The sequence below is a fragment of the Phaseolus vulgaris genome, chromosome 8, assembly GCF_051622355.1.
Source record: "Phaseolus vulgaris cultivar YP4 chromosome 8, ASM5162235v1, whole genome shotgun sequence".
NCBI classification, from domain to species: Eukaryota; Viridiplantae; Streptophyta; class Magnoliopsida; order Fabales; family Fabaceae; genus Phaseolus; species Phaseolus vulgaris.
In genome coordinates this window covers 11,652,236-11,679,408 of record NC_143505.1, presented here as the reverse complement: position 1 = coordinate 11,679,408, position 27,173 = coordinate 11,652,236, and the positions used below count along the sequence as shown (strand labels likewise).

General features: G+C 29.8%; 2 protein-coding genes across 4 annotated transcripts; one reads left to right on the top strand and one right to left on the bottom strand.

The window, feature by feature from the left end:
• Nucleotides 1–6,246: 6,246 nt before the first annotated feature.
• DET2 (3-oxo-5-alpha-steroid 4-dehydrogenase family protein) lies at nucleotides 6,247–7,398 on the bottom strand. Its single transcript, XM_068632452.2, has one exon. It carries the CDS (start codon nucleotides 7,230–7,232, stop codon nucleotides 6,447–6,449), a length of 786 nt encoding a protein of 261 aa, XP_068488553.1. The 5' UTR covers nucleotides 7,233–7,398; the 3' UTR covers nucleotides 6,247–6,446.
• A 13,509-nt stretch (nucleotides 7,399–20,907) lies between these two features.
• Nucleotides 20,908–26,019, top strand: LOC137826474 (cuscuta receptor 1). Of its 3 annotated transcripts, XM_068632450.2 has the most exons (11): nucleotides 20,908–21,013; nucleotides 21,359–21,655; nucleotides 21,751–21,888; nucleotides 22,004–22,162; nucleotides 22,246–22,395; nucleotides 22,481–22,558; nucleotides 22,667–22,822; nucleotides 23,023–23,097; nucleotides 23,241–23,396; nucleotides 23,481–23,630; nucleotides 23,751–26,019. In XM_068632450.2, the coding sequence occupies exons 3-11, from the start codon at nucleotides 21,792–21,794 to the stop codon at nucleotides 25,919–25,921; spliced, it is 3,192 nt and encodes a 1,063-aa protein (XP_068488551.2). In that variant the 5' UTR covers nucleotides 20,908–21,013; nucleotides 21,359–21,655; nucleotides 21,751–21,791; the 3' UTR covers nucleotides 25,922–26,019. The 3 variants fall into 3 exon arrangements, with proteins under 3 accessions (XP_068488551.2, XP_068488550.2, XP_068488549.2); XM_068632449.2 differs by lacking the exon at nucleotides 20,908–21,013 and having other exon boundaries at nucleotides 21,207–21,655; nucleotides 23,247–23,396; XM_068632448.2 differs by lacking the exon at nucleotides 20,908–21,013 and having other exon boundaries at nucleotides 21,207–21,655.
• The last annotated feature ends 1,154 nt before the right edge of the window (nucleotides 26,020–27,173 follow it).

Below are 27,173 nucleotides of genomic sequence, written 5' to 3'. Positions count from 1 at the left end.
TATAAGAAACATTTTATAACAGACTTTTAAAAAACAGTTAGAGAACTGTTATAAAAATAACAGATTGAAAATAAAATGAACATATTTATTTTCACAAAGCCAAAGAGAGTTTTTCAACTATTGCAGCTCAGTCATAAGAGACTTAGTCAAGCATCTTGCTGCAAAGACAAAGTTATGAAAAAAGTTTAAAAAACAAGGCACCAATTAAAAAAGGATCTATTCATTTGAGAAACAACAAATTTATTTTTTGTGCAGTAAAGCATATTTTGGGAAAAAATATGAGAAAAACATTTGGAAAACATTGTGCTTGATCTTATCACCTTGATAAGATTTATGAGGTGGGTCACGATTCAAAAAGCTTACTTTAAACATACTCTAACCTATATACAAGACTACCCAAGAACATCATTACAATCTTCAAAGCAATGCACACACTTTGCTACATCAAACACATTGACTTGAAGGAGCAACATCCATCTTCAACAACAAGGATAAAAAATCCTATAAAACTATTTGGGTAATGTGAAGACAATTTTTTCAACCTATCATGTGATAAATGTCCCATTCTAAAATGCCAAAGTTTAACATTATCAGTATCTACACAAGATTTATTATGTTGACAGTCTTATTAGGAATAAATGAAATCTCAGTGTCAATTATACTCCTCCCTATTGTTTTGTGACACTTGATGGATACTAAAAATCCTCAATTGATAAAGGTTGTGTTATCTGTCAGTTGTACCAATCACTCTTCATGGTTATGTTTGAACAAGGAAACAAACAGAAGGTTGAAAAATGGTTAAACAATTGTGATTTATGGTCAATCTTGAAACAAAGATTAAATTGACTTGGAATGAAGGGGCATATAAAACATTAGTCAAAGTGAGTGAATGAGAGATTTGAACTGTAACAGACTAATTAAAACTCAATTGATTTTCATTAGGTAAAGAGACTAGTATAGGAGAAATACTATAAATGAAAAAGATTTTTTTTATTGTAGCATATATCATCTGTAGCCCCTATGTCCAATACCTAGTGACTACAAAACTTACCTAATTTGGTTGAATTGATTTGAGCATTAATGGATGCACTCATATTAACATATTTCTTACTTAAATTTGTAACCTGATGGAAAACCATGTCTATGATAACATGTGTCCACTGTATGACTACTTATGTCACAATATGTACAAAAATGGGAGCATTTTCCCTTGTCTTGCCATGGTGAAAGAATAAGGAGCAAAACATAGAAGAAAAATAAATGTTCCAGAGTCCTAAAAGTTGTGATACCATATTAGTTTTATATATCTCATTTAGAGAAAGGATCAATAAACAAGACAAAAGGGAGAAAGAATTCAAGAAATGACTATGTTTTATTAATCAGATAATCGCTACACGCTTATTCAGATTATTGAGTACTCTATTTATAAAGCACAAAAAAAAAAAATAGAAGATGCAATTACAACTAATAGAGAAAACAATGTAGTTACAATTGACAAAGTAAACATATGTAATTATAATTGAAAAATTGAAATATTTATACGATATTGGGTTTATCATCTGATATAGGCAAGTGAATTCTCGTTAAAGCATAAAAGTAGTTTGTTGACACCAACATTAAGGGCCACTTTTGTGACTAAATGGTAGCTAGCATAGAATGTTTGTGACACTATCATGCCCATATGATATTTCCACAATCCACCTCTAAATACTCTCATTTATTATAAACTTTCTACCATTACAATATTCCAAATGGGGTGTTTTCCCTTGGAGGAGAACAATAATGCATTGCCATTAATGAGAATCTCCAACGACATCATGAGGTTGCAATACATGAACAAGCAAGGGATCCGATCTGCAATCAGGATTGTGGCGGAGACGATATGGCAGGGGATAAAGGATGTGTGGTGGTTCGTGATGGCGACAACAATACTATTTTCACTCAAAGTCCCACTTTAGCTCATCTATAACATATACAAATGAAGGAACACAAATGGAAGTTTTTTACATGTGTCACAAACATAAAAATTGTTCAGAAAAAATGCAAGACAAAATATTTGAAAAATTACCAAAATGAGAAAAGTTTCAACGACATGGCTAATGTAGAGCATGACACATGGCAAATGCAGCACACGAAACTTGGCATTAACACCCCCCCACATTTCACTACTGAAAACTTATGCTTATGAAAAAACCCTAATCCATGCTAATTTCTCTTCTACTTAGAAACTATATAATATTGTCTTTGCTCCATGCTTTGTCAAATTCATGCTACAAACATTTTTGTCATTTTTTCTCTAAGGTGTTTTCCCACGTCTCATAAATGTTTCTCTCTCTTAGAAACCATGTCCTTCACTCTCTACTACAGAGTGTACTCCACCTTTCAGTGGTTTTCCAAATCCATGCTAGAAACCTTATGCATGGGCTTTCTCGTTTTTTGTACAGTCAAAGGTTATATTGATGGTAAGATCTTTGAAAATGTGTATCAAATGAGTAAAATCTTTTGCCTAATGGAGATATTTTACCACCATCAAATGTTCCTTAGGGTTTAAATTACCATTTCAATATGATTTCTTTGGTGTTTTTGTTCAAATTTTTGTTGTAAGGGTTGAAGTTAATCTTTTTTCGAGACATGTTAGGGCACTAACCTTTTAAGTATGTTTATATTTTTTCTGCAAATGATTTAACTTTTAACATTGAACATATGTCTATCTCTACTGGAAACTCTACTCCACTATTCAATGGTTTGTCCAATCCATGCCACAAACCCTATGCATGGCCTTTCTCGATTTTGGTAAGATCAATGATTATATTGACAATAAGACCTTTGTTCATGTGCACCAAATCTTATATTTGAATTTGGATTTTAAATCATAAATGGAGATCTTTTGTTGCCATCAAATGTTCCTCAAGGTTTAAAGTATGATTTTAGAACAATTTTCTTTGGTTTTTGTTCTGATTTTTGCTTTAAAGGTTGAAGTTAATCTTTTTTAGGACAGATTACACCACTGATCTTTGAAGTTTGATTAAATTTTATATTTTTTCATCAACATTGAACATTTCTTTTATTTCTTCTTTATTTAATATTTCAGTATATAAATGAGTTCACTCATTAGGTTTGTTCATGAAAGAAAATTCAATATGTCGCTCTTGCAAAAGTAAATTCACTCAATAAAAGAAGTCACTCTTGAAAAGGAAAATTGGAGTCTCATCACCAGGGTTATTCGGTTGTGGTTTGTGACAAATTTCACACAGAAGTTCCTATTTTCAATCAGAAGAACCCTAATTTACAAATTCCAAAATAAAACTATTAAGGATAATTTGTATTCTATTTGGTCTTTTAGTGTTGTTTTAAATGGTCGGTGTTATAAAATCACTCATCACCGTTACAAAATTAAGTTTCAGTTTGGAACAAAGGTAGTTTCACAAGATAGCAAATTGGTTCAAAAAATTAAGTCATAATACATACCTCATTTTGTAGTCACTGCTCTAGCTTTGACACAGACTACTTGGGTAATCTAAACTATTATGGTTGAACATCATTTGAAATCAATTACATTTTTTAAGTGTAGTGAATTCATTCGTTTATGCAGGTGTCTTGGGAGTACTAACGGGTGTTGGAACTGAAAAAGACTTACAAAGAACTGACAAAAGCACAAAGTTGAATGTCATCTCCATAGAGATTGATGGGTAACAGAAATGTTGATTTTACAAATAATATTGACTTTTTAAAAATGCTTAACCGATTTTACTTTTCATAGTAATTTCCTAATTGAATGTACTTTATTTGGAAACTTTGTTAATGAACTCAATGCATTCCTTGCATATGGAGAAGTTCATAATATTGTTATTACTATTCAGTTTGCTAGTTATGTAATTTTACCTACAACTATATTTTGTTTTTTGGTAATGTGTAAAAGTTTCACTATGTTCAATAATATTGTTTTCATTTATTTAAATAAGGCGTTTCTTTAAAACTATATTGATTGTATAAAGATTGTTTACAATGTCGATTGTGAAGAGGCAACCCAACTAAAAAAATGTAACTTTAAAATTCAGTATTTACTTTGTTAGGGTAGTAAGTTTGTGAAAATAGGAGGTCTAATATAATCAAATGTTGATACTATATGGGATGTTTGAAAGTACATACTCACCATCACAAGGATTAAGTTAGTTGTTTGAATCTTCTAAACAAAGCATTAAGGATGAGTTCCTTCAAATGAACCCTAGAAATACAATACAAGGACTAAAGGATTGCAAATAAACATGATGTTATTATCCTATCATTTCAACATTAGGTAGCTCTCATGCTAATAATTTTGTTGTATTGTTACATGAAAACACTTTTTTAATTTTTGGTATCATAAAACATGTTGATGATGATAATTGGTGGTATATTGCTTACATGTGCAATAAAGAAGTATACCTGGATTCCAAAATACTTTTTGGTGAGAAATGCAACAAGCATGTCTTCAAATTTTGCCTACGTATTCTTCTTATTTATTTCCAACAATTAATGGTCTTTTTTATTAACATTGTATATATTATAGATATTGAATACTGAATATATATATATATATATATATATATATATATATATATATATATACACATACACACACGTGTGTGTGCGTGTGTATATTTCAGGTATAAGATCAAGGTTCATGTCATTCATCAAACATATTCAACCACTCCTGTGCTTTTTGACATGGATGCTACTACACTCCTCAAAAAGTCTTGCATAAAGATCTCTAAATCCCAGAACAAGGTTAAGTGCTAACGAATTTCCTTCTATTTCTTTAATTAAATAATATTTATGGATTGAATGACTTAAATAATGTTTATGGATTTAGAATATTATTTGTAGTCATATTCCAAAAGAATTTTCAATTTTATTCAAAGTGTGAAAACAATCAAACTTTCATATTTGAGCAATCATTTAGAGTTAAAAGAGTTTGTATTAATAACAATATCATTCAAAGGTTCAATAACAAGGATATGAACACTTTGGTATGTACTTCATTATTTAATTATTTCTTTTATATTGTTGTTATTCACATGAACTTTGATATGGATATTAATGATGTTTTTGGAAGATATATATTTTGAGAATAAAGAATTTTGCAAAATTAAGCATACAACAAATGATTTGTATTGGTATAATTTTTTGTAGTTGTTCTTTTCAGGATTTAGTACATGTCTAAAGCACATTAACCAACAACATCGACATTCCTACATCAAATTCTTGTCATTTAGGTCCGGTTTACTTTAAGGGAAGCACTATTTATGTGGGTGGAAGTGTATTGATATCTCTCATTTGGATCCAGTGGTCTACACGAAAGAGGAAGAGAGAGATCAACGTGAACCGAATTTTAGAAACTCCCCTCAAATACAAAGAAAGTCATGCAAGCAAGTGTATTTTTTTCATTTTAACCTCGTTTTACTCGTAACATGAGAGTGACACATTGTATAATTAATATATATAACATAATACAATACAAATAATATTAAAATTATCTAAATACAAATATTAATTATTACATAAATTTAACTAACACAAATAGTTAATGATATTATCAATAAAATGAAATAATAATAATTAATAAAATTAATAATAAAATAAAATTTTAATACAACACAAAATAAACAAATTGTATAACTATTATTATTATTATTATAAATATAATAATATTATTTACTTTTAATACAAAATTATTATCTAATTATACTTTTTAAATTTGTAAATATTTAAATTATTATTTTTATATAACAATTTACTACTTTTATATATATTAAAAATTTTACATCTAAATATTTTTCGACAAGTAAGTTCGAAAATAATTAATCAACAGTATAAACAATCAAAAATAATTTTCAAAATTTTAATTAACTCAAATCAACTCAAAAATGTCTTATATTTCTTATAATAATAAAATTACCCTATCATATCACAATTAAACAAAATCACTTCTTTTACATTTTCTTCTTAAATCCTCACACATCCACTTCACAATAAAAAAAAAAAAACAGTCAACTACAACCGTCAACTACAACCGCCGCAACAACATTAAAAATAATTTTCATTTTAACTAATGATTTTCGACTTTAATCCTACTTTCCGTAATTTTAATAATCATCACCCTTTTAAGAAATTATCATTTTGATTAAATTATTAGTTTTATACATATTAAATAAGTCTTAAAGATAGTATCAATGAATATACAGAAAGAACAAAAGAGTAAAGAAGTGAAAAATAAAATCACTAAAATTGTAATTTAAAAATTAAAAAAAAAAAACATTGATCTTAGAGTAAGATTAGGCGAACGAAGTTGAGCTACAATGCATGATCATCATAAACACAACAACAAAATTATTAATGATTTTTCCCTTGATCCCATCCCACATTCCCAATTCCAATGCAACAAAAACAAAAACAAAAAAGAATGATCAATACAAGAATGGAATAACACCCTTCCTTTGCTTCGGATAATCCTCCCCAAACTTTTCCAAATACCACCTCCGGTTGCCACGCGCCCTGGGCCCGAGGTTCGCAAAAGTATAAAGAAAAAAGCCCAGCCCAGCCCAGGACCAAGTCATAACAGCCCAGCCCAGCCATTCCACAATCTCCCCAAAGTAATTAGGACACGCAACGAGGTCGAACAACCCTCCGCGGGGCACCACGTAGCCCTTCCCCTCGCTCTTCAGCCGCAGCAAAACCCTATCAGCCCACACATTAATCCCCATCCCACACAAAAACACCAAAAGCCCAATCAAAAACCGGAACCAGAAAAAGCCCGATGAAGTATAATGGGTGTGGTAGTGGGAGACTGAACGGGCCTGGAGATAGGAATTGAGGAGGTTGAAGAAGAAGGCCATGAGGGCCACGGAGAGGGGGAAGCCCGATGCGGTTTTTTTGGACGGGGTGAAAAGGAGGCGGAGAGGGTAGAGGATGGTGCGGTTGAAGTAGTGGAGGAGGAAGATGGCGATGAGGGCTTGGGCTTTAGGGTTGTCGGAGTGGAGGCCATGGGGGAAGAGGAGGAGGGTGAGCCAGAGCGTTGGGCTTTCCATTAGGAGCCAGGCGAGGGGGGGCGGGAGGTTGGGCCCCCATCCGGGCCTGTGGTGCTTGCCGTAGGGGGCCTGGAGGAAGGTGAGGGAGAGGAAGGTGGGGGGTGCCATGAGGAAGAGCGCGACGAGGGAAGAGTGGAAGAGGGAGGAGTCGTCTTGGATCATCATGGTTGCGATGAGAAACTGAGTGCACAATTCTTTCTTTTATTTTTCTTTTTTGGGGTTTGGTACCTCTGTCAGATTGTGGGGACCTGCTGTAAAACTCAGAGGCCAAATTATTATTGCAGTAAATTTATTATACTCTTTCAAAAATTAATTATAAATAATCAATTCATCATTATTTTTTTATTTTTATGGTATATTTATTAAGATTACTTTACTAAAATAGATTAGTTTTACACTTTTTATTCTATCTATTTTTTTCTTTATTTAATACCATAAATGCATGTATAAGTGATCGTAATGATCAACATTATAATACAAAATTACAATAAATATGTTAGAGAAAGGAAACATTTCTTTCCAGAATAAAAATTAACAATTTAATTATTTTTATAAACTTTTGGATAATCGTGTATGGATCATGTTTGAATTGAATGAATAAATACATAGATAAAGAAAATGAATGTTCTAAGCGTGTTATGAATAAATACATAGATAAAGAAAATTAACATTTTCCTTCGCGTACTTTTTCCACTCCACCAAATATATTTGGAATTTCGGCATTCACCCCTGTTTCTGCATATAATCCAACATCATCCATGCACTATCGACCCACAATGCCCTCACCAGCATCTCATAATGAAGCCAATAACAACGATGATGAACATGTCGTTGATGATCCTCTTCCACGAAGACTTCGACGACAAATACGAAGACCACATTGTGGCACGTCTTCCCATAAATAATTTACTTCTAGTTCAACTTTATATTTTTATTTTATGTCTTGTAATGAATCTTACTAATTTGTTTAGTTCTAATTAATATCTTCTCATCATTACGTGTTATGTAAAATCATTACTTCTCAAGCTATTTATTTTGCAAATTCACAACAATAATTCTCTATTTATTTTTCAAATACAATAAATTTTCATTTATCTATTTATTTCCAAATTCAATAACAATTTTTTTCATTTTTTAATTAATCAAATAATCAAGTTATTGTATTACATTACCGTCAAACATGATCCATATACGATTATTCAATTTTTTGTTCTTTAAAACTAACACTCTTAGAAAATTATGTATCAAATTAATTTTTAACATTACATAACTTACTACCCAATATATAAACAATAAAATTAAAAAAAAAATTATGACTTAGCAGAAGTCGTGCCAAGTTGGCACGACTTCAGTATGACAGGACAGAAGTCGTGTCAAATTGGCACGACTTCAATATGACATGGTAGAGTCGTGTCTAATTGGGACGATTTGTGCATATGAAGTCGTGCCGAATTGACACGACTTGCCTAAATTTGTAATTTTTTTTAAATTGACCCCATTTTGGTAAAAAACAAAAAAGAATAACTCCATGATGGTAAAAACCGAAGAAACAAAGGGAGTATTGTTGTTTTAAAATGCTCTTATTAATTATATACAATATAAATATAAAGGGCTTCACTAAAACTTTGATATCAATGAAAAATTTGTTATTGACTGAATATTTATTTATTCAGATCTTAAAAGTGTGTAGCATTTTCTGTTTAAACATTAATAACGTTGAAATTTTCAAAAGCAATCCATGTAAATGGGTTCTGGTAAGAAAACTAGATAGGTTAGAAAATATGTCTTTCATTTTATTAGAGTACTGGCTTTTGAATTCCTGTGAGATCTTCTAAAAGAAAATTTAATATTTATTAATAAAAAATATATTTTATATTATATAAAAGGAACTAATTTCATGTACTATATTTGAATTAGAATATTAATAATAACATCATAAAGTAACTAATAAGAAAAAAATATCATAAAATTGTATATTTGTTATAATAAATAATTTAACAATTTTTTAATATAAATAATTTAATTTTTCAAATAATAAACTTTAAATATAGTAAGTGGTAGTTATTACAAATACGTTGTTAATAATGAATTTGACTTAACCAAAACTAATGCATTGTATTTATTACATAGGGATGTATATTATTTCAATAACTTTTGGTTTATAGATATGATATGACATGATTAATGCACAATGAGTGTGTTTTATAAAAGGATAATAAAAAAAAGTTTTATTAGTGAAAGTATAAATATCCAGTCTAGATTGACTGATATTTGAATATATCCAAGAGAAATATAAAAAGTAAATCAGATCAAATGAATCATATTGTTAACAAAAAAAGTAATAACAAGAGTGTAACTGGAATATGAACAGTAATTGTTAAATTGTAAATGACATGCAATAAAAAAAATTATCAACAGAAACATTGACTATACCTTAAACAGTTAGTTGATTAAACTAAAAGTATAGTTAGTTGATTGAACTAAAAATATAGTTAGTTGATTAAACTAAAAATATCAGTAATTAGCTCCCCAACAACAAAAAACATAAAAGAATTTTCTTCTGTATTTAGTTTTTGAATCCTTGATCTCAAAAATTGCAATCCTATTACTTGAAGCTGCCAAGAAGAAATTGCTGTCATTTGTATTTCTTTGTGATTAACAACCATAGTCACACTGTGTGATTCTTCTTACATATTCATTTAGCTAAGTAAAGTTGATTACATGGAATACAATATTTTAGTGCACCAACATGGATGAAGTTCCTTGTTTCACAATCTTCAACATATTTACTTCGAAACATATCTCTTAGTTTTCTGTTTCTGAAAAGAGTAACATGATTTAAGAACTTCAATTGATATCAAATGTTTCTCTGTTTCAATTGTCCCATCATATGTTATCCCACGCATGAGCTGTTACTCTCGGTGTGAAGGGAGCTGTTACTCTCGGTGTGAAGGGGTGTGTTGGAGATCCCACATCGACTAGAGATGAGGACATTTCATTGTATATAAGTGGGTGCAAACCTCAACCTTATGAGTCGGTTTTATGACATTGAGTTAGGATTAAAGTCCACTCTGTAATATGGTATCGGGTATCGGACCACCCATAATATATAGTCTCACGCACGAATTGACATATGTTATCCCACATCGACTAGAGATTAGAGTAAGTCCACTTCGTAGGAAGATATTATTTATGTACTTAGAAAGTCTCAATGATTCAAGTGATATTATTATATAAAATTAATATTTATATTTTCTACTAAAATGCAGCGTAAAATCCATTATTTTTTTTAAAAAAATTACTACAAAAACTTTATTAAATATTGACTAATTTTAAAAAAAATAATCATTATATTAAATAAATTAGAAATTACTTTATAAACTAAAAACAATAATATCTAGAATAATTTCTATCATCAATAAAATTTTATGATATAATTAGAGACTATATTTTTAATAATTAATGATTATAAAAATTATTTATTTATTTAGAAATAATTTTTAATATTTGATTATGATATAACTAGAAAAATATTTTTTTAGTTACTATTAATATATGTTAGAGACGTTTTTTTAATAAATAAAATTAAAAAATAAGTTTTTAGCTTTTATTTACCATATCAATAAAAAATTAATTTTTTAGTTATTATTATCTAAATTTAAATACTAAATTTGGAGTAACTAAATTTTATAAAGTTATAAATCAATTTTTTAGTTTCTATATTTATTATAAACTAATTTAATTATATGTAAAAAAAATAATGATAAAAAATATATAAATATTTAGTGATAAAGTCTCTAAATAATAAATATTTATCATTAAAATATTATTTATTTACCTATTTAATTATTTACATTTAAAATTAACAAATAACATAAAATAGAAAATAAGATAAAATCAACTCATTTAAAATAAGTCATTAAATAAATATTTAAGATGAAATAAACCAATAGAATATAATTATCATTTTAATTAAATAAAATAAATATTTAAAAATATTAATAATTATAGAAAACCAAATGGTTTTCACAACCAACTCTTGAAATTATTGTCACCAAATTGTGATCGTGTTACCTCATCTTTCCGAATAATAATTTTTCTCAATTTTGATAACTAATTAGATATTAATTTAAAAATTATTTATTAATAATAGAGATTAAATTAATAATTAATAATTTTTTTATTTAATATAGTTTTTAATTTATTTAATATAATAATTAATTATTTTTTATTTTTAAAATTAATTTTTCTTTAATAATTTTATTGTAGTTTACGTTAAATATTTTTTTTTTCATACATCTAACTCAAGTTTCATTCCTTTACAGCAAACAGCAATCATGATCCATGTTTTTAGATATACCTTGGACTTGAAAAAGGAAGAAGAGAATGAGCAATTGGTTACATGTGCTTTAGGAAATAAAAAATTTAATTTAGCATTATCCTACCACCACTCTAACACCTAATTACCATATCACATATTTGTGGCAATGGTGAGTTTGTAGTGTAAATGTAGATGTTAATACCTAAACTATTGCCACAAAATCTGGAAAAAAAAAACAATTTGGCAGTGATGTAATTGCTTCCTCTACCCAATCATTTTTTACCTCCACCTTTTAATTTTAGAAATTTTAATTTCTTTTATTATAAAATTGAAAATCCAAAATTAAAAAACATATTTTAAAAGAAAATATGAAATCATTTCTTTTATTTGATAATGAAATTTTTAAATATAATTCTCATTCTAAAAAATCAATTTTGAAATACAGAAAATATATTTTTTAAAAAATCTAAAAAACAAATCCAGAAACATAGATAACAATGCCATATAATGTCGTATTATCCGTTCTATGTTACACTAGCGGGAACAGAGGCACTGACGTGCCTGTGTATCCACATTTTTTATTTTTTTAGTATTTTTTTATTTTTCAAAAACAATTTCTCTTAATAACATTAAAATGAGAAGTTAAAGAGTATACAGTTAAAGAGTAGTGTGTATCCGCATTTTTTATTTCTCTTTCTTTAGTATTTTTTTATTCTTCAAAAACAATTTCTCTTAATAACATTAAAATGAGAAGTTAAAGAGTATACAATTAAAGGGTAGGTTAATAAAATATTGGAGAGCGGTAATTAAAAGTTACATATGGTAAAGAGAAGGAATGAATTTTCAAAATTTAAAATTCAAAATTGCTATTTGAATTCAAAACCGTCTCTCATAGAAAATAATTAAATAGATTTTGAGTTTCATATTTTTTTTATAATTTTTAATATTTTATTAATTATGGGTAAAAATATATGTATTTGGTAATAGTTAAAATTTATTTAAAACTACAAACTCAATCGAAAAAATAATTAAATAGAATTTGAGTTTCATATTTTTTTTAATAATTTTTAATATTTTATCAATTATAGGAATTAAACCAATATTTTTCATTAGGTCTATAAACAACCAATAATATATGATAATCATTAGAATACATATGACACCATTAAACAATAAACCAACAAAAGAAGAAAATGCAATGAAATCTGCTTCTTTTCTTCACCTTAGACCGTTGAACCTGTATAGAGACTCGTTTAAATTGTTTCCATCTTTCGCACTGAAATCTAATGTTCTTTTGTGTTAGAACCTTACAATTGGGGGAGTGAGCGCAACAACGAAACTCAGTTTTTCCTAAGAAACGAAAGTATGATTTCACATGAAAGTGAAAAGGAAAGAGAAAAGAAAGTGAGAAGTATGGTAAAAAAGAATGTGTTATGTGTAGTGGAGAGAAAAAGTGGGAAGTAGGTACCTATATAGGAGAGAGAAAGTGGAAAGTAGGATATGTGGGTTTTGTGTAGTGAAGAATCATAAAATCGGTTTCACTCTCCTGCTCAAGTGGTCTACAAAATATTACAAATATCTTTAATTTTTTTATTTAATAGAGAAGAAGATCTTTAAAACAAAAAAAAGTAACTAATCAATCTCTCCACTCTCTCCATTCTCTCCACTATCCAGTTAAAATTAAAAAATTATTTTATTAATTTTTGAAATTATAAAATGTCCAAATAACCAAAATAAATTAATACAATAAATTATTAAGTAAGAATAAAATGGAAAAAAAATTAAGAGCAGAGGAAAATAAGAAATGACACAATGACCATAATACAATAATAAAATTAAATATTAATATAAGTATAAAATAGGAAAAAAAATTAAGAGCAGTTAAGAGGGGAATTCCCTTTATATATAGGTATAGATAAAAAAATGGTATGTGGATTTGTATATTAGTTTGTAAAAAATTAAAATTTTATTGAAAACGAAAAAGTATTAATTTATTTGAAATATATATAAAAAATAAAAGTTAGAGATGGAAATTTTGTATCTTTTATAAATATGAACACATCACACCATTTCTACAGCGGGTGCGGGAAGTGTGGGCCCGTCCACATTCTCACATCTAATAAAAAGAAAAATAAAGAAAACGGTTTAATAAAATTAGAATAGCCTTGTGTTAAGTTTTAAATAGATAGTGTAACCCGTATTAATTAATGTATTAATGTATTAATTAATGTATTAATTAATGTATTAATTAATGTATTAATTAATGTTTACATATAAGTGTCTTCGTAGTTTTATGTTACTTCTTTTATTAGTATTTTAAGATGAACCTATGGGGTGGTATTTGGTTTGAATAATTTCTTTTATATGACAAATTTTGACCAGCTGCTTTGACTCAGTTCTAGGAATTGAGAAACATATATCTCCTATTTATTTCATTTTAATGTTCATCTCTTTCCTATCAAAATAAAAACAAATGCCAATTGAATTATTATATCAGTGTGGTTCTTAGGAGACTAAACTTTTTTTATGTTTGGCACCAAAAATAGCAATTGGTAATGGATGTGATAACATGACCATTGACCATGATTTAGTGCAGTTCAAACACTGACCTGTGCACTGCACCCATCCATAAAAGACTTTATTAATAATTCTTTTATGTGTTCAAATTAATATGAATGTGCCATGAATTTTATGTTGGTGTTTCTTTTTCTCTTTAGTCTAGCTTTTCCTATGCACTAGTAGTGGTTTTAGTTTTCTCTATACCCCATTTCACATCTCCTTTATAATAAGGTATAAAGAAAATTAATATTTCAATATATATATTATACATGATAAATTTAATATTTTGTTTAATATGTAAATTTAAATTGTTACTAAAATTAATAAGAAATAAATATATTTGAATACTTATATTTTAGATTTGTAAGGAATAATTTAAATTATAGTATAAAGTAAATTTTGACTATTTATAATTTATTTTAAAATTATTGAAATTAAGTTTAGAAATTAATATAAAATATGAAAGATTAAATACGTAAATAAGAAAGTAGACAATATTTCAAAAATAAATTATCATTTTTTTGGGATCAATATATTTCGGTCTTTATATATCTAAATTGATTTCTGAATACTATGGTTATTGAATGAGTTTTATATAATATGCTCACTGAATTAATTTCTATATAATATGATCGTTAAATTTATTTTTATATAATTAATATGTTCACTAAATTGATTTTATATAATATGGTCACTAAAAATTTATATGTTAACTTGTTCATTAAAGTAATTTTTATATATCTAAGTGAAATTACTTTTATATGATTCTTCACTATAAATTAGTTTCTATATAATAATAACTAAATTGATTTCTTTAGAATCTAAATGGTATATAACATTACTTAACTACTTATTATTATTAGATTTAAAATTAATTTTTAATTAAATTAATAACTAATTTTATTATTTTAGGGACTAATAAATTAGTTTTTATAAACAATTTTTTTTGTATTGCTTATTAAAATTATATACTTTTGAGTACTAATTTTTAAATAAATTATTAACAAAAATTATTAGGATAAATGACCATTTTCGTCCTTAAGATTTTTGTAAAGTGTTGTAACTTTATATTTTGAAAATAGCATAATTATTGAATAATCTTTGAATATAAAAATATAAAAAAATAAAATTTGGTTTTACCACTAGATGAGTTTCATAAAAGTTAAGGCTTCTGCACACGATATGCTACCAAAATTATATGGTGTGTTGTTTGTACGCATGAACACATCATATTGTTGATGATGACAAAGTTAATTTTTTTTTTACTTTGTGAGATGAATTTAACCTCATGCATTTCTAGGGACTAAAGTGATTATGCCACACACTTTAACAGAATAATTTGATCATTTTCTATTTTAAGAGACAAAGTTTGATGAATACTCATTGAAAGAAGACACATGAAAACTCATTGGAGGAAAAATCAAAACACTAATGATTTGTCTAGTTATTTTGTAAGTCGATTTTAGTAAAAACAGTAGTTGAATCTAACTCATCTAGCAATTCATCAATGGTAGGAATGAAAAAGTGGTCACGAATGGTGGTTGCATTCAGAACTTTGTAATCAACACAAAAACGCCATGTTCCATCTTTTTTTTTTATTAAGAGCACTGGTGAAGAAAAAGGGCTTGTACTGGGTTGAATAATGTTGAACAAGGTGCTTTGATGTCTCCAAATCCAAGTGGAATGCATGAAGATCCTTGTTGTTGGTTGTGTGTGTGTCTAGAAGTAGTTAAATTTGTTAATCCACTTCTTGTGATGGTCCAAGTTCAAATGAATTTTAATCTTTTTGAAAAAGATATGTTTTCTAAAAAAAGTGAAAATTCAATCGGTTGAAATGTCAATTCAATCGGTTGTTTTACACTTAGTGTATTTTGAAAAGGATTTGAAAAGGTTTGACTTTGTTTGACTTTACTGTCAAACCAATTCAACCGATTGATTCGTGATTTCAATAGGTTGATTTTATGAAAACCTTAACAAAATTTTGTTTAGTGGCTTTAATTTGTTTTAAATGATTCTAATTGCTTTTGGTTCTTGAATTAAATGTTTTGACCATTTAATTGGAATTTAAATAAGTTTTTTTAGGCTCCTAGTCATTAACTAAGCAAGAGAGTTTAATCAAAATCAGATTTCAAAGAACTTTGGATCATTCTCAAGTGTGGAATAGGATTGTCCTATATTCTCTGTACTTTTTAATCTTTGATTGTACCCAGGTGTATTCCATTCCTTTCTTTCTTGATCACTGTAATTCTATGTGGCTTGGTGTTGTGCAGTTTCAAAGTTTGTTCTAAAAATTGTGTTGTTTGTCAAAGGTGGTGTGTGTTCTTGAAGGGTTCAAGATCACTACTTTGGTGTGTTGTTTGTAATCAAGGTTTGATTACTTAGGTAGTTTGCTTCTGCGGATGGTTTTCGAGCGTGGATGGGCGAGCGAGTTATTAACGTGTAGGGTTCCAGTGAGTTGAGGGTGGGTGTAAGGATGTGCAAGCGGGTAACATGAATATTGGTTTCTTTTCATATATGCGAGGATTAGCAGTGATGGAAAGTAAAATCAATGTTATTTTACATAGATACCCTCAGTGTCGTTATGTTTTTGTGGTTTAAGAAGAACAATTTTGTCAAAAAAAAAATAAAAGTAGAATCGATTTTTTTTTCAGTGTAAACACAATGAATCGATTTTACATTTTTTATATTTTGAGTAGAATCGATTCTATTTCATATTGTTTTTTTTAGAATCGATTTTAGGCCCAACTATATTTTATTTCAACTAGAATCGATTCTTAGACACTTTAGAGAAGGAAGAATTGATTTGGTATCTTCTCTCACACCATCAATTTCAATTCACTTCCCATTATGCAGTAGTGCAGCTTCTTCTTCTATACAAAGACTAAATCATAGGTAATAAATCCTAACAATTTTATTTTATAAATATATTTATATATTAAAATAATTTTAAAATATATTGACTTCTTTATAATAATAATAATCATTATTATTATTATTATTATTATTATTATTATTATTATTATTATATATAAATATATAGAAATTATTTTTATTATTATTATCATTATTAATATTATTATATATACAATATACAAAATTAATATATTAAATATTATATTAACAAATATATTTAATTATACTATTAATAATAACATATAATTATATATAATAAATTTACATAAATACTTATCATTTAAAAAAAAATATCATAATTTATTATTTAAATATTTTTTAATAATAAGGGTAAATTTGTAAACTTACATTTTATATCTTTAAAAAAATTTATAAATTCCCTTCCAACTATTACATCACTCACAAATTTCAATAAACCATCCTCACAAATCCATTCTATCATCCCTCAATCCAAACAACCTCACACATTCTCACACATCCTCTCCAATCTTCACAAATCCACTCCCTCCCATCCTCACAAATCCTTTCCCCAATCCAAACAGACCCTTAGTGAATTTTCAGTGGTTTCTAAGGATTGGATGTAGCTCTTGGTAAAGAGTGAACCAGTATAAACATTTTGTGTTAATCTCTCTATCCTTACTCTTTTTAAAATTGCTTTAGCTTTGATTTTATAAATTGCTGGTATAAACAATCGATTGTTTCACAAAAACAATAGGTTGATTTTCTGCAATCAAACTAAAAACAGTTTTCTAATTGGCTGAACTGATTTCTAATTGATTGATTCTTCATTGTCTTTCAATCTACCTTCAATCTTTGGAAAAACTTTCATAAACAATTCAACCCCCTTTTGTTTAAGGCTTATATTTCTAACAAATAATACCCTCTTGCAACATCTCATAAATGAGTTTAGTAATAACTTCCTTGTGGTGATGCGGGTAGCGGTAGGGTTTCACTTTGATGGGTGAGGTATTAGGTAACACTGAGATATGGTGGTCATGAGGTCTTTGTGGAGGTAACCCACGAGGTCTTTGAAAGTTACTTTGGTATTATTGAAGAAGCGGGTGGATGGGTGAGGGTATATTGTATAATGGGGATGAGGGGTTATGAATTTTGGTGTCTATGGATGTAGGTGAAAGGGGTCGGGGTTCCACAGATAAGAGGTGTAAGGAAGCAATAGAGTTGTTGGATAGGTAGTGACAAAATTGGTGATAAGTGGTAGCTGATGGGGTGGATGAAGGCTTGCAATGTGATTTGTTGGTTGTTGTGTGTAAACGCTATGCTAGGTACTGAGAAATCTTCTTGGATGGACCCTAGCGTGCTTAACCATTCAATGCCCAAAACAACATACACACTTTCAATGGGAAGAAGGTAACAGGGAATAGTGAATGTGGATTTCTAGAGAGATATGTCCACTAATGGGTAAATACCTTGGCACTTAATTAAAGTGCCATTTCCCACCATTACAGAGAGGGGTGGGCTGGGAGAGATGGCTAGATTTAAATGGTGGGCAATGCGAGGTTGAAGAATGTTGTGAGAGCTGCCGGAGTCAATTAAAATAGTAATTGGGAGGTTATGAATTAAACTTGTGAATTTGAGAGTTTTGGGTGAAATGGTACCTATGAGGGCTTGGGGTGAAAGGTGAAAGGTGAAAGTGGATAATATTGGTGTAATCATCAGAGGAGGAAATATCCTCTATGGGTTCAACTGTGTTTTGGGTCATCCAAAAGCAATAAAAAATGAGATGAAGTGCATTTGTGACCGGGAATGAATTTTTCATCACAGTTGTAGCATAAACCCAGAGTTCGTCTTTCTTACATTTGTGATGAGGATAAACATTTGATGGGTATAAGAGTTAATGGTGGGGTAAATGTATTGCCTTTGGGTTTGTTTATGATGGAGGATGTAGTGGTAGGGTGGTGGTAGTGTACGGGGAAACAATTTTGTTTAGGTTTTGAATCTCTAAGTTTGTCTTCAATAAGCCTAGCTAGACCTATGGTTTGAGCTATAAAATATGAGTTCAATAGGGTTAGGTCTCTGCAGATTTTAATACGCAAAGCATAAATATAGTCTAGGGAGTTGAGACCCACAATACAATTGCACAAGCGTTCAAACCTACCTTGGGATTCAGTAACTGAAGTGGTTTGCTGGAGTTTGAACAACTCTACTTGATGATTGATATATGTTGATAGGCCAAAACAGAGCTCCAAAGCCTGTGTGAAAGAGTGTCAATTAGTGAGTAGGTTGTTATTGTGCAACCATTTAAACCAGGAAAGAGCTTCTCCCTGGATAAAAAATCCAACCATGGGAAGGTATTGATCCATCGGTATTTGATAGAAGGAGAAATATTGATCTTCCTAAAAAAGCCAATCTAGTGGATTGTTGTCATCAAAGAATGGTAGGTTGAGTGTTGGTGGTCTTAGTGAAGGGGTGGGAGGTTGTTGATGGTGGGAGTGAGATTGAGTGGAATGAGGGTTGTTGTGGTGGTTCAGGGTGGGAGCTTATTCTTAGGGTGAGAAAGGAGCACTACTTGATCCAGGAGGGACATGAAAGTAGAATGAAAGTGGTCATTCTTTGCTTCTAGGGTAGATTGTCTACTAGTGTTGTCTTCTAGTTGGCTTTGAATCACCATGAGGTGTGCTTGAATGTTGTTTAAGACCTCTTCCAGATTTTTTGATGGTGGTTTGGGAGGCATGGGGAAGCAATGAAAGCACCAAATTTGTTAGGATTTTGCTACTATTATACTAAACTAGGGTTACCAAAAAACTTCTCTACCTTCACTTCATACTGACAGTCCCTTTTAAGGTTCATAAGAGGGTCATGAGCCTTACAATTCTTAATAAAAAAATCTTAAACTGTAAATAAAACATAATAATTGTAGAGATTCAAAATGCTTCATGGTCTATCTTATTATAAAATCTTTCATCCAATTGAGTTGTTTCTTGGATCTTGTGCTTGTGTAAGAACATCCTCTAACATAATTTGTGTAAGAAACATCCTCTAACATAATGCGAGAGGCAGAGAGAACAAAAAAACCCTAATTGAATAGAGAAAAGAGAGAATAAGAAGAGTAAAAAAAAATGAATTGTATTCCATAAAAAGTAAAAATGATTCAATGTGTAAAAGAGAAAATATAAGTGCATATATAGAAAAGCGATGCTAAACGGTGCGCTAAGAAACAGAAAATAGTATGGGCCATTGGAGACCCAAAAGCTTAAAAACTAGCTTTAACAAATTTGTCCCTAAAAATGTCTGACAATGTGAATTTAATGTTTTAAAGTTTGTGATGTCAATTTCAAAAATAAGAAAATTTCTATTTATTAAACTCATCAACAATGTGGGATGTGCACGTGCACAAGAATAAAACACAGAGATTTGTAGGGTCACTTGTACAATGATGTTAATCACGATGGAGAACTTTTGATAGCTGAACCAAGTTAATTATCTTTCACATTCAAAGACTATTTAATCATTACATTACTTCTAGGACTATAGTAACAACTCCACACACTTCAAAAGACAATTTTTTTCATTTATCAATATTATTATCTTAAAAAATATTATTATTATAATTGAATACATAATACTTATATATATATATATATATAATACTTAAATATCCTGAAATATTGTAGACTCTAACCAAAAAGTTTAAAAATCTTAACCTAGTATACCCTTTCTCTATAAAAGAAAGCCTTTGTGGGGCCTTTTAAATTTTTATTTTTTTTTCTTTATATTTTTCATGTTATTTAGAGAAAAGTTAAGAGTTATCTAAGTTTTAACATTTTCTATTTTAGAGAGAAATGTTATAATTGTTTTAGCTTAATGAAGTTGTTTTTCTCTATTGTTTTTCTTCATCAATTTTTTTTTTTTCCGTATTTTAGTTACCACTTATGAGTTTGTGGCCCAACACATTTTTGGACTAATCCAAATGTTTGTTTTCAGAAATAGATTAGCAAATAAAAAGCTTCCAATTTTGGTACGATAGCAATCTCATACGTGTACATAAAATGCTCCCCAAAAGGTATTATTCCCACAATCATTCTTAATCCAAAATGATCGAGGCCTTGTAATCATGGCCGAAGACAAGTTGTTCGAAGAAATTACGAGGAAAGTATTGCACTTGGTAGCGCTTGCAGAAGTCGCGTTTTTTAGGGTTGACCTCAAATCATCCTTCACTTTTACCTTTTATGGACTTTTAGCTGTTCAGTTATCTCTATATGAAAATAAGACTTTGCCAAGCTGAATAATAGAATTTATTTATGCATGGGTGGTGATGTTTTGACATACTGTGTGTGTATATATATCATTGGGGCTGCTGTTTAAAAGTGTTGATATATATAGTGGGAAACCGTGGTCGCCTCCAACTTTGACTTAGACATAAATTAGTTTACTTTAATTGGTTCATTGTTATTTAAACGGCCAAATCCTTTGATACAGAATCTGAAGATGAAAATGAAGAACTTAAGTATGACTTTATTTTTTTTTGTTTTACTGGTAGTGATACGGTGTGAAGGGTGTTGGAAGGAAGAGAGAGAAGTTCTTTGGGGTCTAAATTCCCGTTTTGGCTTCCCTTTGTCTTGGCAATGGGAGGGCACAGATTGTTGTGAATGGGAAGGAGTGGAGTGCAATTCCTCCACAGGGAGAGTGGCCAAACTTGATCTTAATGGGCTGTGGAGTACAGCGTTCATTCCATCAGATTGGCACTTAAATTACGCTGATCTTGTTGTCTTCAAGGATTTGAAGAGTCTCAACTTGAGCCATAGTTCTGGGATATTTGATTGTGCAGGGAGTGAAGGTTATTCTCCTACCCATTCTATTTCTTCATCATTGTTTACTCCATAAAAAGTGAAGTATGAATGATTATTTCCATTTGACTTGAATACATTGCAGGGTGGGAAAATCTGGAAGTCCTTGACTTGAGTGACAGTGGTATGGATAAGGTCACCGACATTCTAGTTTGTTTGAATGGCCTTCCATCTCTCAAGTCACTATATTTATCATACAACAGGTTCCATGGAACATTCAATGGTGAGGATATATATTATGATGATGATGATGTTGTGATAAGCATCTTTTTAGTTTTTACTTCAAAATTGGTTGGCTTCTTCTACAACCTTTGACTAACACATGTGTATACCTTTAGCTTTTGAAACTCTGTCATCGAAGTTGCTTAGATTAGAGGTCCTTGACATAAGTCAGAACTCTTTGACTAATGACATCTTGCCATCTCTCGGGGGATTCACATCTCTGAAGGAACTGTATTTGTCTGGAACTGGATTGGTCTCAGATAATCATATCCAAGGTGGAATAATTTTCCCATTTCATTTGGAAAGCTAATGATACTGATAATAGCTTCGGGATAATGTAACACGCTTTACCTTGCAGGTTTATGCTCTATGTTAAAGAATCTTGAGGTCTTTGACTTGTCTTACAACAACCTCAGTGACAGTGATATTGCATCTGCTCTTAGTGGACTTTCATCTCTCAAGTCTTTAAATTTAGGAAACAGTCAATTGACTCCAAGATCAATTCTTAGTATGTCACACTTCCTATATTTCAAAACTTCATCATTGCTTTTGGTTGAAAAATATGTGAGTGTGATCAGTATATATATTGCCAGATATATCAAAGATAAGGTCTCTGGAGATTCTTGACATAGAGGGGAACCACCTGAATGAGAGTATCTTCTGGCGTTTAGGTTAGCAGTCCTTATTCTTTACTTTATAAAAGTACATTTGACTCAGTGCAAATATGCATGCTCCTTATTTAGTGTATACACTCATAACAAAATGCTGTTAATTTTCAGGGAATGATGGATTTACATGGCCAACCAATTTACAAGTCCTAAAGCTGAGTTCAAACAGTTTCACCAATGAATTTCTTTCATCTCTAAGTGGGCTTCAACGTCTCAAATCCCTTTATTTAAGAGACAATAAATTAAGTGGATCGCTCGATATAAGCGGTCAGTATAGTTAATTTGGTATATTCTATAGGTTGATCACATTGGCAGTGACTTCTCATAATTTTTCTATGGTGGTTGGACTTAGACTGTGAAACAGAGGATTTTTTTAATGTATTACTTCTATTGTATGAGGGAAGAAAGAGTATTACTATTATTCTATGAATGACTATAACAATCCATTCTCTATTTGTCTCTAGCAGGATTATTGGCTTTAACCAGTTTGGAGATTCTTGATCTAGGTTCAAACAGAATTAACAGTTTTGTTCTCCATCAAGGTATTTGAAGCAACTGATATAAAAATGTCTTCAGAATACAATTTTAATCCAATTGTAAAGCCTGATGTTTATTTCGTTACTGTGTATAGTTGTTGTATTTGCTTTGTCATGTTTGCTAATTAAATATCATTTCCATGTTTTAGTTTCAGGTTTAAAAAGTCTAAGCAAGTTGGATGTCCTTACTTTAGATTACAATGAGATAAGTGGAAGCAAACTGAGGGAATCACTACAAGCTTTCTCATCTATTAGGGTGCTTTTTATGGAGCATATTAACGTTATAGGAACAATTACTGCAGGAGGTACAAATACTTTTTATTTTAATATAACTAAATTAGTTTTGTTGTTATATTAAGGTTCATATAACTTCTTTTTCTGTTGTGCAGATTTTCGTGATTTAAGTAACCTTGAACACTTGGTACTGGACAATAGTTATGACCTTGACAATGAGTTTTTCAGAAGTATTGGGGAATTGACTTCTTTGAAAGTTTTGTCTGCTTTTGGATGTTTAATAAATGGCACCCTTCCTCCTGCTGGTAATTCAATTTATCATTATAGTTTCTTGATTTCCTCTTATCGCTAATCATCACAACATATTTATTCTACACCTTTTTTTATTTGAAAATTTATATCATTTTCAAAATTTAATATTTCAGATTGGTTTAAGCTGAAGAATCTCGAAGAGTTAGATCTAGGCCAAAACCAATTTGTGGGATCGCTGCCCTCATCTTTCTTAAACATGACATCTCTTCGGAAGTTGGAACTTTCACGAAATCAATTCACTGGACAATTTGACTCTAACATTGCTAGCCTTACATCACTTGAACATTTTGGTTTTACAGAAAACCAATTTGAAGTTCCTATTTCTTTTACACCATTTGCCAATCATTCAAACCTTAAGTTCATATATGGTGGTGAAGGCAACAAAGTCATATTGGACTTACAGCCTAGTCTGCAAACTTGGATTCCTAAATTTCAATTACAAGTGCTTAGTTTGTCTTCAACGACTGAGACTGATTCTCTTCCGCTCCCCAGGTTTCTTCTACATCAAAACAATTTGACTAGCTTAGATTTCACTAGTTGTAGGTTGGAAGGAGAGTTTCCTAACTGGTTGTTTGAAAACAACACAAAATTGACTGAGCTTCTCGTCAGAAATTGCTCTTTCACAGGTGTTCTCCGGCTACCATTGCATCCCCTTACTAACATGAGGAGAATGGATGTGTCTGACAATAACATAACTGGCGAAATCCCCAGTAACAATATTAGTTCAATTTTACCAAATTTGCAATTTCTGAACTTGTCCACAAACCACATCCAAGGTTCAATTTCTCCTGAGTTTGGGCAACTGATCTTATTGGATACATTGGATCTCTCAGATAATCGTTTATCAGGAGAGATACCAAAGAACATATCCGGGGATGGGTCTCTACTCAAATGCTTGAAACTTTCACACAATGAGCTAGATGGACCCATATTTCCAACTTTGAAATACTTGGAGCAGCTGTTTTTAGATGACAATAGCTTTTATGGTAGCATACCAAGTAGCTTTTTTAACTCATCTCTCCAACACTTGGATCTAAGCTATAATAATTTAGTGGGGAAACTACCAAGTGAGGTAGGAAATTTGTCAAACTTGAAAACACTTTCATTGTCCAGCAATCATCTTGAAGGGTCTATTCCGACAAGGCTAGTGGAACTTGAATATCTATCATATCTAGATATCTCAGACAACAATTTGACGGGTTCTGTGCCATCTTTTGTCAATTCTTCAGTGAATTACATCCATTTGAGCAACAACAGGTTAAGTGGTTTATCCAAAAGAATGTTCAGCAAAAGATCTTTCTTAATGATGCTAGAACTTAGCTACAATGAAATAACCAGTAGCATTCAAGATATGATGCAAGACCTAGCTGATACAAGGTTGAACATACTCATTTTGAAAGGTAACCGCTTTACAGGGCATTTACCAGAGCAGTTATGCCAATTGGTAGACTTAAGTATACTAGACCTTTCTTATAACAATTTTTTTGGTCCAATACCGAATTGCTTGGGTAAAATGCCTTTTGAGAATGAAGACCCTGACTTATTAAGGGGTGCATTTAATGGCTTTCTTATTGGAAAAAATAGCAATGCAGGAATTTTGATACCACATGTAAACGAGAAAGCAAACTTCACTACGAAGAAAACATCCTACACATATACAGGGAGCATCCTTGCTTATATGTCCGGAATTGATTTATCCAAAAATAAACTAAACGGAAGTATTCCATCTGAGCTTGGAAACTTAACAAGAATTCGAGCATTGAACTTGTCTCACAATGATTTGATTGGACAAATTCCAACGACATTCTCCAATTTAGTACAAATGGAGAGTTTAGATCTTTCTTTCAATATGTTGAGTGGTCAAATTCCTCATCAACTAAACCAGTTGAGCTCTCTTGCTGTATTTAGTGTTGCACATAACAACTTATCAGGTGATACACCCGAACGAAAAGGCCAATTTATTACCTTTGATGAGAGCAGCTACGAAGGAAATCCTCTTCTTTGTGGACCTCCATTGCTAAAAAGTTGTCATCCTTCTGCACAATCACCTACCATTTCTCCAAATGATGAAGAAGACAATGACAGTCCGGTTGACATGCATGCTTTTGGTGTAAGTTTTGCTGTGGCGTACACAACGGTATTGCTGGTAATTGTTGCCACTCTCTACATTAATCCTTATTGGAGGCGAGCATGGTTTTCCTACATGGAATTTATCATCTTAAGTAGTTATTACTTTATGCAAGATAGTTGGAGGAGGTTTTCAAATTCTAGAAATGTAATATAATTTATCTTGTATCCCTTGGATTGACTTGTTGTTTGCTTAGATTGATTCAACCATGAGTTTCTTATATATATGGAATCCAAGTTTCTTTACTCAGTAAATAATCATGTTGCTCTTCAAAGATTATTATTTTATTCTTGATTTTTTTTTTTTATAAAAACTAAGAAGAATAAACTAAGAAAATTTTGAATCAGGTAAATAGAGTTAGTGAGTGAGAAGAAACAAACTCTGCATACTTGAGCATTTCAAACAAAGGCAGGGTTTTGAAAGTATAGATGGTGATAGTTACTTGAGATGAATCTATAGATAAACTAGATAACAGACACATGGGATTAACAGTATATATATTTATGACAATACTAGAAGAGAAAAAATAGATATAAAATTGAAACAAAATAAAATAAAAAATTAAGATAACATCAAGTCAAAGATGTAATAGATTAAGTATGTCCTAATTATTTCAAATCCTGGAATATTTGAATATTTGCTTTTCCTTGTTTATTATTATTAGTATCTTCAAACCAAAAGAGGAAGGGACATGTGAAACACCATGTAACTGTATATTTGAAATAGGTAAAGAAAAACCAATTTCACATATTTACTTATTATCTAGATTGGAAAAATGAAATTTAAAAATAGAGAAACAAATCCTTATAATATAAAAAGAAAGAAAAACAAGTAAAAGATTTATATTTATAAGAATAAGAAGAAAATTAAATGTCTATTATATTTTCAATGTTCAGTTATTTTCTTTATTTATTCTCATAAAAATTATATTTCATCAAAAATAATTTTTTAAATGGAAAGTTCTTGATTTGAAAAATCAAGAAATGGTAAAAATATGAAGACCTAAAACCAATTTAATACATATATTAATCTTAATTTAAAAACAAAAAAATAAAAAGATTTAAAACAAATTATATATATATGAGGGAAAAGTATTTCCATTTTTTAAATTGATGGCTCAAATTAAATCAAATTGTTTTTTCAAATAATTTTTATATTATTTTTTTATTCCATACTCTGTAATATTATTACATTTCGGATTATAAAAGTTATAAGTAGCGAACTCTTATATTCTACTCTTTGTTTTCTTAATCTGGTACAATGCATAATCATATTTCGTTTTATGTAACTATATTTTAGATCATTAATGGTATTCATGTAAGAACCTAAAATATACATACAAAATATACATGCAAACATTTACTCATAAGCATACAAATAACCCAACAAATAATTGATCTTGAAAAGG